At 41.3% G+C, this 13,314-nt stretch overlaps 1 protein-coding gene across 2 annotated transcripts in view; it reads left to right on the top strand.

Moving 5' to 3' along the window:
* AUTS2 (activator of transcription and developmental regulator AUTS2) overlaps positions 1 to 13,314 on the top strand; it is a 726,993-nt gene that overhangs the window by 708,315 nt on the left and 5,364 nt on the right. For both annotated transcript variants that reach the window (XM_065647100.1, XM_065647099.1), the window contains exons 12-18: positions 259 to 330; positions 2,035 to 2,064; positions 3,579 to 3,650; positions 7,506 to 7,647; positions 8,183 to 8,260; positions 9,375 to 9,458; positions 10,382 to 10,604. In XM_065647100.1, coding sequence (XP_065503172.1) covers positions 259 to 330; positions 2,035 to 2,064; positions 3,579 to 3,650; positions 7,506 to 7,647; positions 8,183 to 8,260; positions 9,375 to 9,458; positions 10,382 to 10,604 — 701 coding nt within the window. The remainder of the gene's footprint in view (positions 1 to 258; positions 331 to 2,034; positions 2,065 to 3,578; positions 3,651 to 7,505; positions 7,648 to 8,182; positions 8,261 to 9,374; positions 9,459 to 10,381; positions 10,605 to 13,314) is intronic.

Genomic DNA, 13,314 nt, shown 5'->3' with positions numbered 1-13,314 from the left:
TTTCCAGTGTACACAGACACTGTTCCCTCACATGTTTTGTGTTACTCTAAGTAACGGGAAGTTGGTGGACAATGAAAGTTGGAAAATTGAGATGATAATACATGTATTACTAAGTGGATAATGGTTATTCTTTTCTCTTTAAATGTGTATCTTCATTGCTGAGGCAATGTTAATGATACAAAAAGTCTTCTTTTTTGCTTTCTGTTGCTGTTATGCATTGTTACTCATTAATGCTCTCTTTCCTTGTGCTATTTCTAGACTTCCAATCCTATTGATGTTGCAGCCAGACCTGGAACTGTCCCACACACCCTTCTACAGAAAGATCCACGGGTGTGTAGAAAATGTTTTATTTTTCTCAAGTAAAGTTATTCCTCCTACGAACCTTTAATGCTAGAGCTGCCATCTTTGATGTGTCCAAATTAATATCCTGACATTGAAGCTTAGTCTGAACTAAACTACAGAAGATGTATGAGAGCAAATTAAGCCTCATCCTTCTGTTCATCATTAGCGAAAGCAAAGAGATCGTGTGCGATGGGTGAGCTCTTTCCGTGCTGTCAGCAGGCAGCCCTGCGAGCCCAGGGGTAAAGGCATAAAAGTCCAATTCAATGCAGAAATGTACAAACCTCCTCGAGATTTATGTTTATACTCTGTAATTGTTTTTAATGTGGGTAATGACAGTAATTCCCTTGGTTACTGTATCATTGATTGCACCGGTGAAATACAGATGCACTTTATTGATCGCTTGGCGCCTCTGGATTTTTGAGTTCTAGCGTATGTGGATAGCATTTATTGTCTCAGCACTTTGTCTTTTAGCCTTTTTCTGTTCTTTCTGAATGCCCATGGGTTGTTTGCGTGTTTGAATTAATAGGCGTTGTTTGCAGTGAGGAACATCATGCAGTCATATTTTTAGCAGAACTCTGACAAAAGCAATGGGGAGCTCCGCTTGAAAATCCATGTTGTGCTGTGGCTCAACTTCTCCGTACAGCAGAGCTCTTTTCTTTGGATTATGCCACGTCCCAATACTTTGGTTTGCTCTGAATTGGAGCTGTAGTTGAGCTTTATGCCAGAAGGATCCACATTTTTTTGTTTCTGTTTATTCCATCTAATTGAAAAGATAACTAGAGCCTCCCATCATTAAGTCATTTGGCTTTATGCTCCCTTTCAACTTCTAGTGTAGTTTCGATTATTTCAGGATGATTTATTGTGCCATCACTGAGTCTGCAAAGTACCTCTTACAACTATAAATCTCCTTTAGTATTGCATTTCAGAGAAGAAAATTTAGAACAAATGAGGAATACCCAATAAATTGAATTTATTTTCCAGCATTAATCGATGAAGTGTGAGCAGAAAAGGAGAATAAGAAAACAATCTACCTCAAAAAACAAGCCACACCAAAAAAAAATACTGAGAAAATTGGGGTTTTTTATACAGCCGCCGTTTAACAACACCTGTTGCAATGTGAAAAACATTTAAGGCAAAGCCAGTTTGTGGCAGAGAACACACCAGGCAAGCAGGCAGTCAGTAATGGACCTTTCACCGTAGCCGTTGAATGGGCGCAGTCACTGGTTTGCAGGGGCCTGTCTGAAACACCATTCCAGCCTGTTCCAACCCGATCTGTGGGACGAAGCCTGTGAAACAGTGGCCCTGTCCACTCCCCGGTCTTCTTGCGAGCTGAGCGGCTTTGAAAGATGAGAACAGAAGTTTGCTCAAAGGATAGATCTGTGTTTTTCTTCAGAGTAGTCAACCAGCCATTTTTCTACCATTAAATCAACAAATTAACGATGATGCCAGAGGACAGAGCGCTCTGTGTGAGGCTTGTTTAGTTGCTTGTCAACACTTAGGTACAACAGCCATGGGGGAGGGAGACCAGCTCGAAGATGGAGGCTAAGGACTAATTATTATCCAAAAGGGCTTCATTTGAAAGTAAAATCACATATTTTAATTTCGTCTCCTAATGAAGCAATACAAATTTGTTAATTAGAGCAATTGTTTGAGTGACAGGCATGTAACCAAGCTGTCATTTCTTCTTCACAGTTGACAGATCCGTTCAGGCCCATGTTGAGGGTAAGAAATCTTCTTGTGATCGTTTGTCAAGCTCGTCTCGGTCCCCACCGGGTTAAAGCCGCAGACTAATTATAAAGCAATGCTGTGTTTTATCCTGGGTATTTTACACGGTGTTTGCTGAGCAGCGCGGTCAGTCCTTCATTTTCTACATCTTGTGGTCGCTGGAGGAAAATACACAGTTTCAAAGTTGGAAGTTTCCTGCTCTTCTCATGCAATCCCCTACTATGAATGCTGGATCTTAAATATTGATAATCCTTCTCTCGCGCTGGCTTACCAGGTTTCCTGAGCCAAATCCTGCCCTGGCAGTGATCCCTTGTCATTTCACTGCAGACGGAACGATTTTGCTTTTTATTATTTACTGTGTGTTCTCAGTGTTATCCAGTAGGTGCTTCCTACCCAAGTATCTTACTGTGAAGTATAGACAGGCAATCTACTTCAGACACAAAATATTTTAGAAAGAAGGATCTAGTCTTTCAGTGATCCAAACAGACTTTTTGGATAATTTTTCAATGTGTTCAAGAAGCTCTGTATTTTGATTGTACTGACCAAGTGAACTCATTAAATCATCAGCACAGCCAGTTTCTGTAAATAGGCAGAAAGCTTGAGTTTAGAGGAGAATGTGACATGGATTTTATTTTTGTGGGTTTAATTGTTGTTTGACATACACCTAGAAATAGAAGGCAGACCCTCTGCCGTATTTTGTGAAACATTTAAGTTACCAGGAGCTTGAGGAGCTTCTTGAATTCCTGTGATTATTTTTAAATCTGCAGGAATCATTAGTTGTGTCATTAACTACAGACCCCTAAATAACAAAGCTAGAGAACGTATATCCTGAATGAGTCTTTTTCAGACAAGATTTCCAGATGTCCTGGAAATAGAGTACAAAATCAACAAGAAAACCCAAAGAGCACTCTCTGGTTCTTTCCTCCCTCTCTCTACCCCATGACTTAAAAGCCTGGTGACAGGAAAGATGCAGAGAGCCTTCCCAAATGGAGTGAATTTGGCTGACCTCCAATTTTTCCATTGTATCTATGAGCTAAAGTTTTGGAGGTACAGACCAGCAATGATATGAGGGAGTCAGATTCATTTTGAAAACCAGAGTGATCTTTGAAATTGTTTTCATTTTCATCTTTTGGTGGAAAGGCTAGTCTCAGAATGGCTGTGCTTCTGGAAATGATCCCGATGTACAGTGGTGAAGCAATCCAGCTACGCAGAGCAGCTGCTGACTGGGAGACAGTTTCACTGATTTCGGGAACACAAACTGCATTCTCAGCCAGTGGCATCAGAAGATTGCAGGAGTGCCTAAAACCCAAGCATGGGTTTATCTGGAGAGGAGAGCAACAAGGAACATTCCTGGATATCCAGATAAACTTCTTAGCAAGGGACAAATTCTTACATTTCTGCTTTCCCAAAGAGGATTTTGGGGGGAGGCACTGGCGAGAGTTGCTGTAACTAGAATAAAGCATCACAGGCGTTTGAAAGTTACTGATTCATGTTTCTTTGTTTTTTTCCAGAAACCTGGAAAGTGGTGCGCTATGCATGTTCACATTGCCTGGCAGATATACCATCACCAACAGAAAGTCAAGGTCAGTCAAGTCAAGGGCACACTTGCATTTCAGATGAACTGTGCAGCACAAACCTGTGAGAGGAAGAGTTTGACTCTTGCTGTTAGCAGTTTTATGCTGTGGCTAATGCCTTGTTAATGTAACCATATGTATCATTATAGCATAACCTTCCATTTCATAGTGATGGCATATTGGAATTAAAAACCTAAAGGCAGAGTCTCAGAGGAATGTCTGGGATGCCACGGAACAAGGACACCAGGTCTTAGGTGATAACAACCAATTTGTAGCTAGGAAGAGCTCAGTGAGCACCTGAGAGCTACAGCATTGCTTATATTTATGGCTGAGGACACAAATGTATCAAGATTAATTTTTTTTTAAGTCTGGAGAAGCTAGGCACATGTATCCCATTCCTCTTACTAGCATTCACAGACAGAAGAGGGCACAAGAAGATTTCTCCTGTCCCTGCGATGCTTTATCCAGCCTGTCTGCACAGGCTCCCATTGGTGTTTTTTCACAACCCATCTCACAGCTGGCGGTTGGCACCTGTAGTGCCTGGGCTGCTCAGGCAGACGCAGCCTCTCCGATGAAGTCATGTTGTCCAGACACTGTCTCATTGCACCGAAGATAATTTTCTTTGTTATACATGCTTTGAGACTTCAAGGGTAAGGGCCATGGCCAGTTTAGGCTCTCCTGAAACCAATGTCAGAGAAGAAAAAGTAATTTCTTCATTTACTAGTTAGGGTATTTCCATTCTTACTTTAACTGTATTTTCATTGCACATGGAGTCTGTGAAGAAAGTTCCTTTTCCTTTATAATATTTTCAGTGTACTAGTCACTGAAAAATTTTGTGTTCCTCTTGAAGTTTTTCAGTAAGTCAGGAAAGGTTGGTGTTCTTTGCTGTTCATACTTGCACTTCAGGAGTCAATAGCTTGTGTTAGAAAGTAAAACTAACAAGGAGTCCATAGCACTTGGCAGTCTGTGTATGCAGTGGAATTGCATAAGGTAGTGCTGTAAGAATATGAAGATGTTGAACAGCTACTAAAACCTGCAGCTAATAGAGTTTAAAAATAACCCTTTTAAACAAGGTTGACAGGTTAATTTGCTGCAGCAGACATATCTCTCTTCTCTGCCTCCTTATGTTTCCCCTGCTAGTGATCTTCATTCATCTTCCCATTATCAAAAAAGACAAGATTATAGACCTAGAGAGTTATATGTCCTTTTTTTTATTTTATTGAAAAGGTATTTTCTTGAAATGAAATTATTATTCCCATGCTATCTATGTCCTTCGAATCTTCCTTGATTTGATATTCAGAGAGAGGTCATACTGGTGTATTTATAACTCATAGTAAATGCCATTTTCATGCAGCCATTTCTTTTACCTCATACTTTTCTATCTTGCATGTTAAAAGACAGAAATAAAGCCCGGGGTACAGGAAAATATGTTACTTGACTTTTTGAGGCTGTGCATGATGATAATTTCAAGAATAATAGGGAAATGTATTTCACTGTCTCAGTTCAGTCAAAAAATGATGTGTAGTCTGCAGTCAGTAAGGCGAGTTGGTTTATGTCCCCGTGGGCTGTCAGACTCCACACGGGACCAGAGTCCTCCCCTCCACATGCGACCACAAAGTGTGAAATCTCAGGCTGAAGGCTCATACAGAACAATTTCTCTTTCTAGCCCAAGGTTGGGAAGGTGCCTTTTTTCTTGCACAAGCTGAAGATGCTGCCTGACCATAGAGCAGGGAATAAAATAGACTTACTGAGAAGATTTCAAGTTTGCATGCAGAGCCACCAGGCTGCTTGCAAAGTATGGAAGAAGTGATAACGACCTGGCCCGCCAGTAATTGCTAGCAGAGGGCAACAGCAGACTCTGAAGAAGCAGGCAAAGGAAACTTAAAAACACAACCTTCCTGACCTCGGGAAAAATTGCATGCAGCTGTGGATGCTGTTTGCCTGCCTGTAGCTCTGCACCAAGACACAGTTCAGACCCGTGTAACCTCCCTGCACACCCAGGAGTTCCTCAGGCGCAGCCAGGGTTACGTACCAGCTCTGTGCACAAAGCAAATTACACTCCTCCTTAGACTGACCGGTGCATTACTGGCCTGGATTCAAGAGAGAATTTATGCTCCGTAATTGGCCTCTTCTCTTTTAGGAAAGGCCTTATGACCCAGTCTAACGTGCCATGAAATTAGTGTAGGCATTTACATTGATTTTAGTGGGCCCTGACTTAAGGTGTTACACATTTGCTGGACTTCAGATGCACTCGTAAGGATTATCATCGAGAGGGGTGCTCTCCTGAGCAGCGCCGGGGGATACGATACATCTGATCATTTTTCTTTGATACTATTTTAAGGTAAACCAGCACATTAAAAAAAAATTGAACACATCCATGCTATTCCCATTGGTCTTCAGACAGGGGATTTTTTCATTATTTAGAACAGGGCACCCATTCATGTGGCTGCAATTAAAGTTTCAGCCAGTTTTTTGCTACTCTGAGTAATGCCTGTCAGAGGTTTAGAACTTGGTTGTTAAAAAGAAGAATAAAAAGAGTTCACAGCATAAAAATGTGGCATGCAGGCTTCAACTGAGGCATTTGTCTTTTTCTATTATTAAAGCACTGAAGTGTTACTTCCTTAAAAGATGTGACCTTAACTTGGCCATCTTTTCCATTTCAATATTCTTGCAGGCCCTTATCTCAAAACATAGATAAAGCCTTTTTTCCTCCCTTTTTTTTTTTGTTCTCATAGCAACATTGACATGTTACTAGCACTTGAAAAACAGCTACTAGACATGCACATTAACTTGGTCATAACTTTTTAATATGCATATTTATATCACTGTAATAGTCTGTACTCCGAGCTGGCACAGTATTAACTACTGATTTATAAAGCGTAACATGCTCTGGAATTACTGTTAAGATCTACTGGTTCAGTGTTACCCATTTGTAAATCCTTTCAACTGACCTGCACAATTAATCAGCAATCTGTGTTTAGGGAGTTCTGGCAGCACAGGTAATTCGGAATTTGGTTTTCCTCTTCTTTCTATAAAACTGTTGAAGTAGAGACCACTGAAATGAGTACATGGCACAAAGAGTCCATCCTTCATCCCCTTACCATTCACAATACAGCTACCTCAGAAACCTGCCTGAAGAAAGAAGGTCTGCTGATTCTAATACCATATAAATAAAGACAGCGACATACAGTGCTTTGAATTTGGAGTGCAAGCAGTCAAAATGGGACTTCAGTTCTTGAGACTCAAATACGCTTCATCTGTAGTTTGGATCATTTTAGTCCCCAGCTTGTTCAGCTGCAGTCTGAGAGGCACTGAAAGATCCACTGCACCAAGTGTTTCGAGAGTGCAGTTTCACATGTAAAATTGATAGTTCTGGTGCCTGTTGATGCATCTGTGCCGTAACTCTGGCAGGAGATTCCTGCAGTGGGAAGAGGGTCAGCTGGCAGCTCTGCCAGTACAGCTGATGCTTTCACCCGGCTTTAACACGCCTGCTCACCTGGGATCAGCTCCAAACTACCATTTCTCTTTGGCTTTGCTTTTATTATTTTAAGACAGACTGAATCGTACAGCTAAGCAAGTGTCTGAGGCCTCTTCAAAGATCTTTATGTTTGTTCTGTAAGTCAGGGCTGTGCTGAAATGCTTTGCTCCAGAGGGATGGATGTGTGCGTATGTGAAAACACGGTTAAAATTTGTGGTAAATGTGCACTGGACAGCTGTGCACCTATAGTCAGGGTCCCAAAACCTAATGTTCTTGTTAAAACTTCAGTTAGTATTAATACACTTCTATGCCCACCTCATTCTGAAAGTGTCTTTCACTGCTGTCTTTTAGGACAGTGTCTTTCAAATCCTGTTTTTACATTTCAGAAACAGATGCAGTCTGATCCGCACAAGCTGGACTTTGGCCTGAAACCTGAATTTCTGAGCAGGCCACCAGGCCCCAGCCTTTTTGGAGCCATCCACCACCCCCATGACCTGGCCCGGCCCTCGACTCTCTTCTCCACAGCCAGTGAGTACTGAGAAGTGAAATCTCCTACATGTGGCATGCTTATTGTTCTAAAATGCTAATCCTTGCCATGTTAAAAGGAAATTTCCCATATGCTTTGGCTTATGAACTCTCTGCAAGACATGCCAGGGGCTATTAGTCTACTTGCTAAATATTTTTTAAATTATGCTTTTACAAAAGCCCAAACTGCTGAAGTGCCATACAGATGTAAACAGAAGAACATTTCTTCACACACTGATGTCTGATGCAAAATGGTGATGACAGGTTGGAAATATGCTGTATTTTACATGCTTTTTTCTTTTCCGTACTGAAACATTCTGCCTCCACCCCCCTGGTTCCTTATACTCTAACTGGGAACCTCTGTTCACAAAAGCAGCCGCTGTTCGTGCAGGATCCTGACCCGAGAGCCCCTGCCCAGTGTGCAGCAATCTCTGCTCACGTGAGCTGCCGTTTAAGAAATGATAGTCAAGCCCAGAGCCCAGCGAGTCCCTTTCTGAGCTTTTGATGGGAATTCAGCCCTTTTGCTTTGTTTTGGCAGGTGGGGGTCATCCAGCCGGCACCCCTTTCGGCCCACCACCTCACCACAGCAACTTCCTCAACCCCGCTGCTCACTTAGGTACGTGCTTTCTGCAATCACTCGCGGTGAATACAACTCAGAAGTGTAACACACAGTGACCATTCAGACTACTACAGGTTGCCCACATGGAGAGTCTTTGAGCATCCTGCCTACTTAACCTTTACAAATTGCACATTTTAGCCATTACCCAAGTAGAAGTCCTAAATACACATAAAAAGAGAACCACTCAAGTTACCAAATGTTATTTCCCTTCTAACTTACTGACATTGCACTAAGGCGGTGTGCTGCCTATGGGAGCAGCAGAGATCAAGACTCTGAATTGGCATTTTATTTTGCGTGGGGAAAGATTTGGGAGGGTGACCAAATGGATACAGCAGACTCACGATGCCCATTTATCGTTCTGCACTCCACTGCCTATAGAAGATGCTGGGTTTGGTCTTCCTTTTCTCTGTGCTGGTATTTATCAGAAGTAGTTTCATCAAAACATCATTAGACTCTTCCAAAGTAAACTTGAGAGGAAAATTTGCCTCATATAAGTTAGTTACACTCTGTATGCGTTAGCTACTGAAAGAAATTATTCCAACATTTTTTACTCCATGCTAGTTTTTCGTATCATATCAGCAATAACTATCAAGAGCATTACACAATGTTCAGGTCAGCATGATGTATAATAGGACATTTTATTTATATCCTGGCTGTGGCCTAGGAGACATAGCCTGAAGGTGTTTGGAGCACATTTGCCAGAGTTAATAATAGTCTTGCTTTCCTGAGAAAGACCATGGAATTGAATTGGAAGGGAATAAAAGGAAATAATGGAGATGTTTGCAGGTTTTAAATAAAGTAGCTACTAATGCAGAAATACAGGCCTCAGTACCATGTATATTTTAACATCTTGTTTTACTTTCAAAAGGAAGTTTTTCTAGTAAGATGATCCCATGCATTCTGTCATTGGGAAAAAAAAAAAAAAAAAAGATGTATTTTTTCTGTCCCACCTCCTTGCAATCACTGCTGAGTTGTGGGAGGATGATGATTGAGCAGTGCTGGGCACAGACTGAGCTTTCGTGCAGACGTAATGCAGTTGGATAACACGCTGATGTTTTATCATCATGACCGACAAGCCAGGGAGCCTCAGCTGTTTCTGTTGGTTTTGCAGAGCCTTTCAATCGACCGGCTTCCTTCAGCGGTCTCACCGCGGTGGGTAGCAATGCCTTCGGGGGACTCGGGAACCCGACAGTCAGTGAGTAACCTCTTTGTTTATGAATTCTTGTTTGCTGTGTAATTCAGGATATTGAGTGCTGGTGACTATTTGCTGTCTTTTTTACCAGTTGCTTAGGCCACATACCACTAAGAGATGGGCATTTGAAAAGTGACGTTTTTCACCTAAATAGAGATGGTTTTTAGTCATCAGTAAATTATTTTCTATTCGTTAATAGCTTGGGTTCAACATAGTGCTAAATGTCACCATTACATTGTTCAGTTTAAAAAAAAAAAAAAAAAGAAAAGAAAACCCCAAGAATATAGAACCTGTGAGTCTAAGGAGTTTGTGCAATTTCTCATGGTTTTGTTGCATGTTCAAAAACAGTTAATGTGTGCAGCATCTCTAGCTGTGGATGGGAACATTTTTTTTCTTTTCCCACCAGAGATCCAGGACATGTGCCTGGAAGAGATCACTAACTTGCATTTATTTGTCCAGGATCATCAACATTTCTCTAGATTTGGCCAGTCACAAAAGATCATCCTTTAGAAAACCACCCTCTTTTGCCATACTTCAAATCTGCCATGATTTCGGTCACATATTATTTTACTTTGGTTCAGGACCAAATGCAACAAGTTGAATTATTTATAGTCCATATAATGGTCATTTCCTGATATCTCCAAAATATTTGGAATAAGGATCATTGTCACTTTTATCTTACTACTTCATCCTGTGTCAATTTTATCCACAGCATTTCCCTTTCCAATTAAAACAGCTGTCAGATGCCTGCCCATTTTTAGGAATGAGACCCTCTAATGAATCTCTGTTAATTTCCTTTCCTTTTCCAGCTCCCAATAATATGTATTCATTTTAACTCTGAGTGCTGTAAAAGTTTTTTTGGTAAGTACCTTCACTAGAGCATACCTTTTTCTTAAACCTTTTTGTTTTCCACTTCACCATTTCAGCACCCAACTCAGTGTTCGGCCACAAGGATGGCCCCAGTATGCAGAGCTTTAGCAACCCTCACGAGCCCTGGAACCGACTGCACCGAACTCCTCCTTCGTTCCCGACCCCTCCGCCCTGGCTGAAGCCAGGAGAGCTGGAGCGCAGTTCATCTGCTGCAGCTCATGACAGAGATAGAGATGTAGATAAACGAGACTCATCTGTTAGTAAAGATGACAAAGAAAGGTACGAAAGAACACTTCCAAGAATTGTCTAGTTCAAAGCTTGGGGCTCTGTTCCGCTTTTAACCCTTCCCAGCCTGGCACATTGTTAAACCAGAGCTTCAGCAGAGGGACACCTGGAGAGCTGACGCTGTTGCTGCCTGCGATGCGAGGCGATACGGAAGAGGCAGGTTTCTACCTCGGGTGTTTCCTACTGCACCTGTTTCTCTTCTCACTTGCACCGCGCTTCAGCAGAAGGAGCTTTGCTGGAGCAGTGTTCAGGCAGTGTCAAGTGAGAAGAGAATCAGACCCACACACTCTGTTACCTCGTGGTTTTCATAGGTCTTCTGAAGACTTTACGTGTAGATAGGTGCCTGACAGGATGAAAAAAAGGATTGTAAAGTCCATCAGACACATATCTGCACCTTTGAATACTTAAATAACTTCATAAACCAGACCATGTCTGCAAAACAAATAACCCTACCTCCCTCCTCAGAAATGGGCTGATTAGAGGGACCATTGGTAAAGTTGTAAAATTATAAACGCACCAGATACGTTATGTTCCAATACCACAGTAAGTTCCAGTGCATGCAGTTCATTAAATCAACCTTAATTCCCCTCAAAAAAGCCACACACACATGCACTGCTGTTACACACCTTCAAGCACAGTTGTTATTCAGTGTTTTACATGGACTTGCACACCGACATGTCCAGGCTGGGAAGGGTTAAGGAAAAGTAAAACCTGGTCATATATATTTTTTTTTGTCAGGACTGTTCCCATTATACAGTTAACTCAGTAACAATTCCTCTTAGCATTTAAGTACCAAATTATAAGAATTTGCCATTCAGCAAGTGTCATGCCTTCCTTGAAAAATGCAGATAGGCTGATTTCAGCTTTTTCAGTTGTGGCTTAATGGCTTTCCTGTTAAGTTTGCACATTACTTTACTACATAATGGCTATTTGTTTCTAATTTTTTAACATAAAAGAATATTTAGGAGATGTGCTTTTCTGACTTCTCTGTCACTAACCCAAATATACGCATTAGTAGCCTTTTGTAAAAGAAGTTATGCTAATGCATTAGATATTCTAAAAATACATTGAAGAGCTTTTCTATGTTATTGTAAAATGTGAAGAGCAAGACAAACTACAGATCTTTTCACCTACATTTTCCATTTGGAATATTTTCTGTTTGGTAGCATAGCTTCATTATTTTCATGTCTGGTGTTAATGCTTCAAAATAAATTGCTGTTACAAATTGGGGATTACGTCCTGCAAAATGCTTAAGCATGTGAGTAACTTTACTGGCTTGAATGGCAAAGCATTTTAGTTACAAATGATATGAGTAGTCTTTAGAATTATGTGATTATTTCAGCTGCTGTTTCGTTGTTTCCTTATTAAGTATTTCTGCTGAAGAAAATCCCTTTCAGATACACATTCCTTGCAAGCTGCTTTGGCATTGCCTGAACTCCATATCATAGCTCAGAATGTATTTATTTGCAATAATTTGAGAGCTTAAAAGTAAGCCTCATTCATACTTCATACTTCTGCTCAATTATGGCTACCCGTTTAGTCCAAGAACGTTTTCGCTGATCTAGTGTCGCTGTGCATCCATCCGTGTGGTGTTGAAGAGCTCTACTTTGCAGCATGTTCACACATTGCCTGTACGAGAAGATGCTGAGAATCCCTTCCTGGAGATGTGCTCCCTGTGTAGCTAACGTCTGGAGTAGTTTGGGAGCCTCTCATACCTATTCTTCTATCTGCAGTGGCACCCAGGGGCTGAGGATGTAGCCCTAGTTTCTAGTTGAGCTCCCGATGTCTCTTACCCATTTTAAGCTGATTTGTCCAAACAGGAAGAACTGAGAATCACACCCAGAGGTACAAATTCATCTGAAAGTCATCCCGTCATCAAGGTTCTAACTTTATCAGCCCCCAAATGGGCCATGTAGCCAAAAGCATTCATCTAGATTTCTTCTGTTATCAGGGGAAAGGCACCTCAGAGGTACCTCTTAGCTTGGCTCTTCCCTATCGAAGATCAGCATTCAAATGGGGTGCAGTGAATCCCTGGTCGCTGCTCTTGGATCAGCCATGCAGCCAGTGAACTGCAGCGCCTGCCCAGCTAGACTGAGATAGGCTGAATCCCCTCCAGATGGCTTAGATAACACAAATCTACCACCTGTGCCCCTTTCCTAGGTGCAAAGCTGGCTGGGGAGCTACACCGCAATGTCCTGATATGGTGCCCACTTTCTCCTGGAACATTTTTTGCAGTTGTGGAGTTTTTTGCTGTGTTCTGTTTTGAGGAACTCATTACTCCAGTCCTGCGTTAGAAAAAAATCAGTAAATATAGCTGTTGTGAAAAATAGGATTTGTTCCTTCTCAGTGGTATTTTGTTTAAAAGCTGTTGCTGAGCAATTCCATTCTAATAATAACATTTACGTGTATGCAATTCTAGAAAATTTAAAACAAAAAACCCCAAAAGAATCTATTGATCTTTTTATCAACATAAATGAGGCAAAGTACTCAGCATAAGATACTCACTATCTTTCAGTGTAGCGTACAGCCTCAAAACAAACTTACTTCATAATAAGTTCTTTTGAGAATATGATCTCAGGTTTCTTCTTTGTGGAGACAGAGGCTTAGAGCTGTTCCTGTAGCCCTTGGCAGATCTGAGGGGAAAAAATTATTCCCTCTCTGACAACTGAGCTACATGTAGTTCACTTAAGTGAGCTACATAATC

Source organism: Caloenas nicobarica, chromosome 17 (genome assembly GCF_036013445.1).
Source record: "Caloenas nicobarica isolate bCalNic1 chromosome 17, bCalNic1.hap1, whole genome shotgun sequence".
Lineage (NCBI taxonomy): Eukaryota > Metazoa > Chordata > Aves > Columbiformes > Columbidae > Caloenas > Caloenas nicobarica.
Note: the sequence above shows the minus strand (reverse complement) of the source record. Positions and strands in the feature narration are given on the sequence as shown.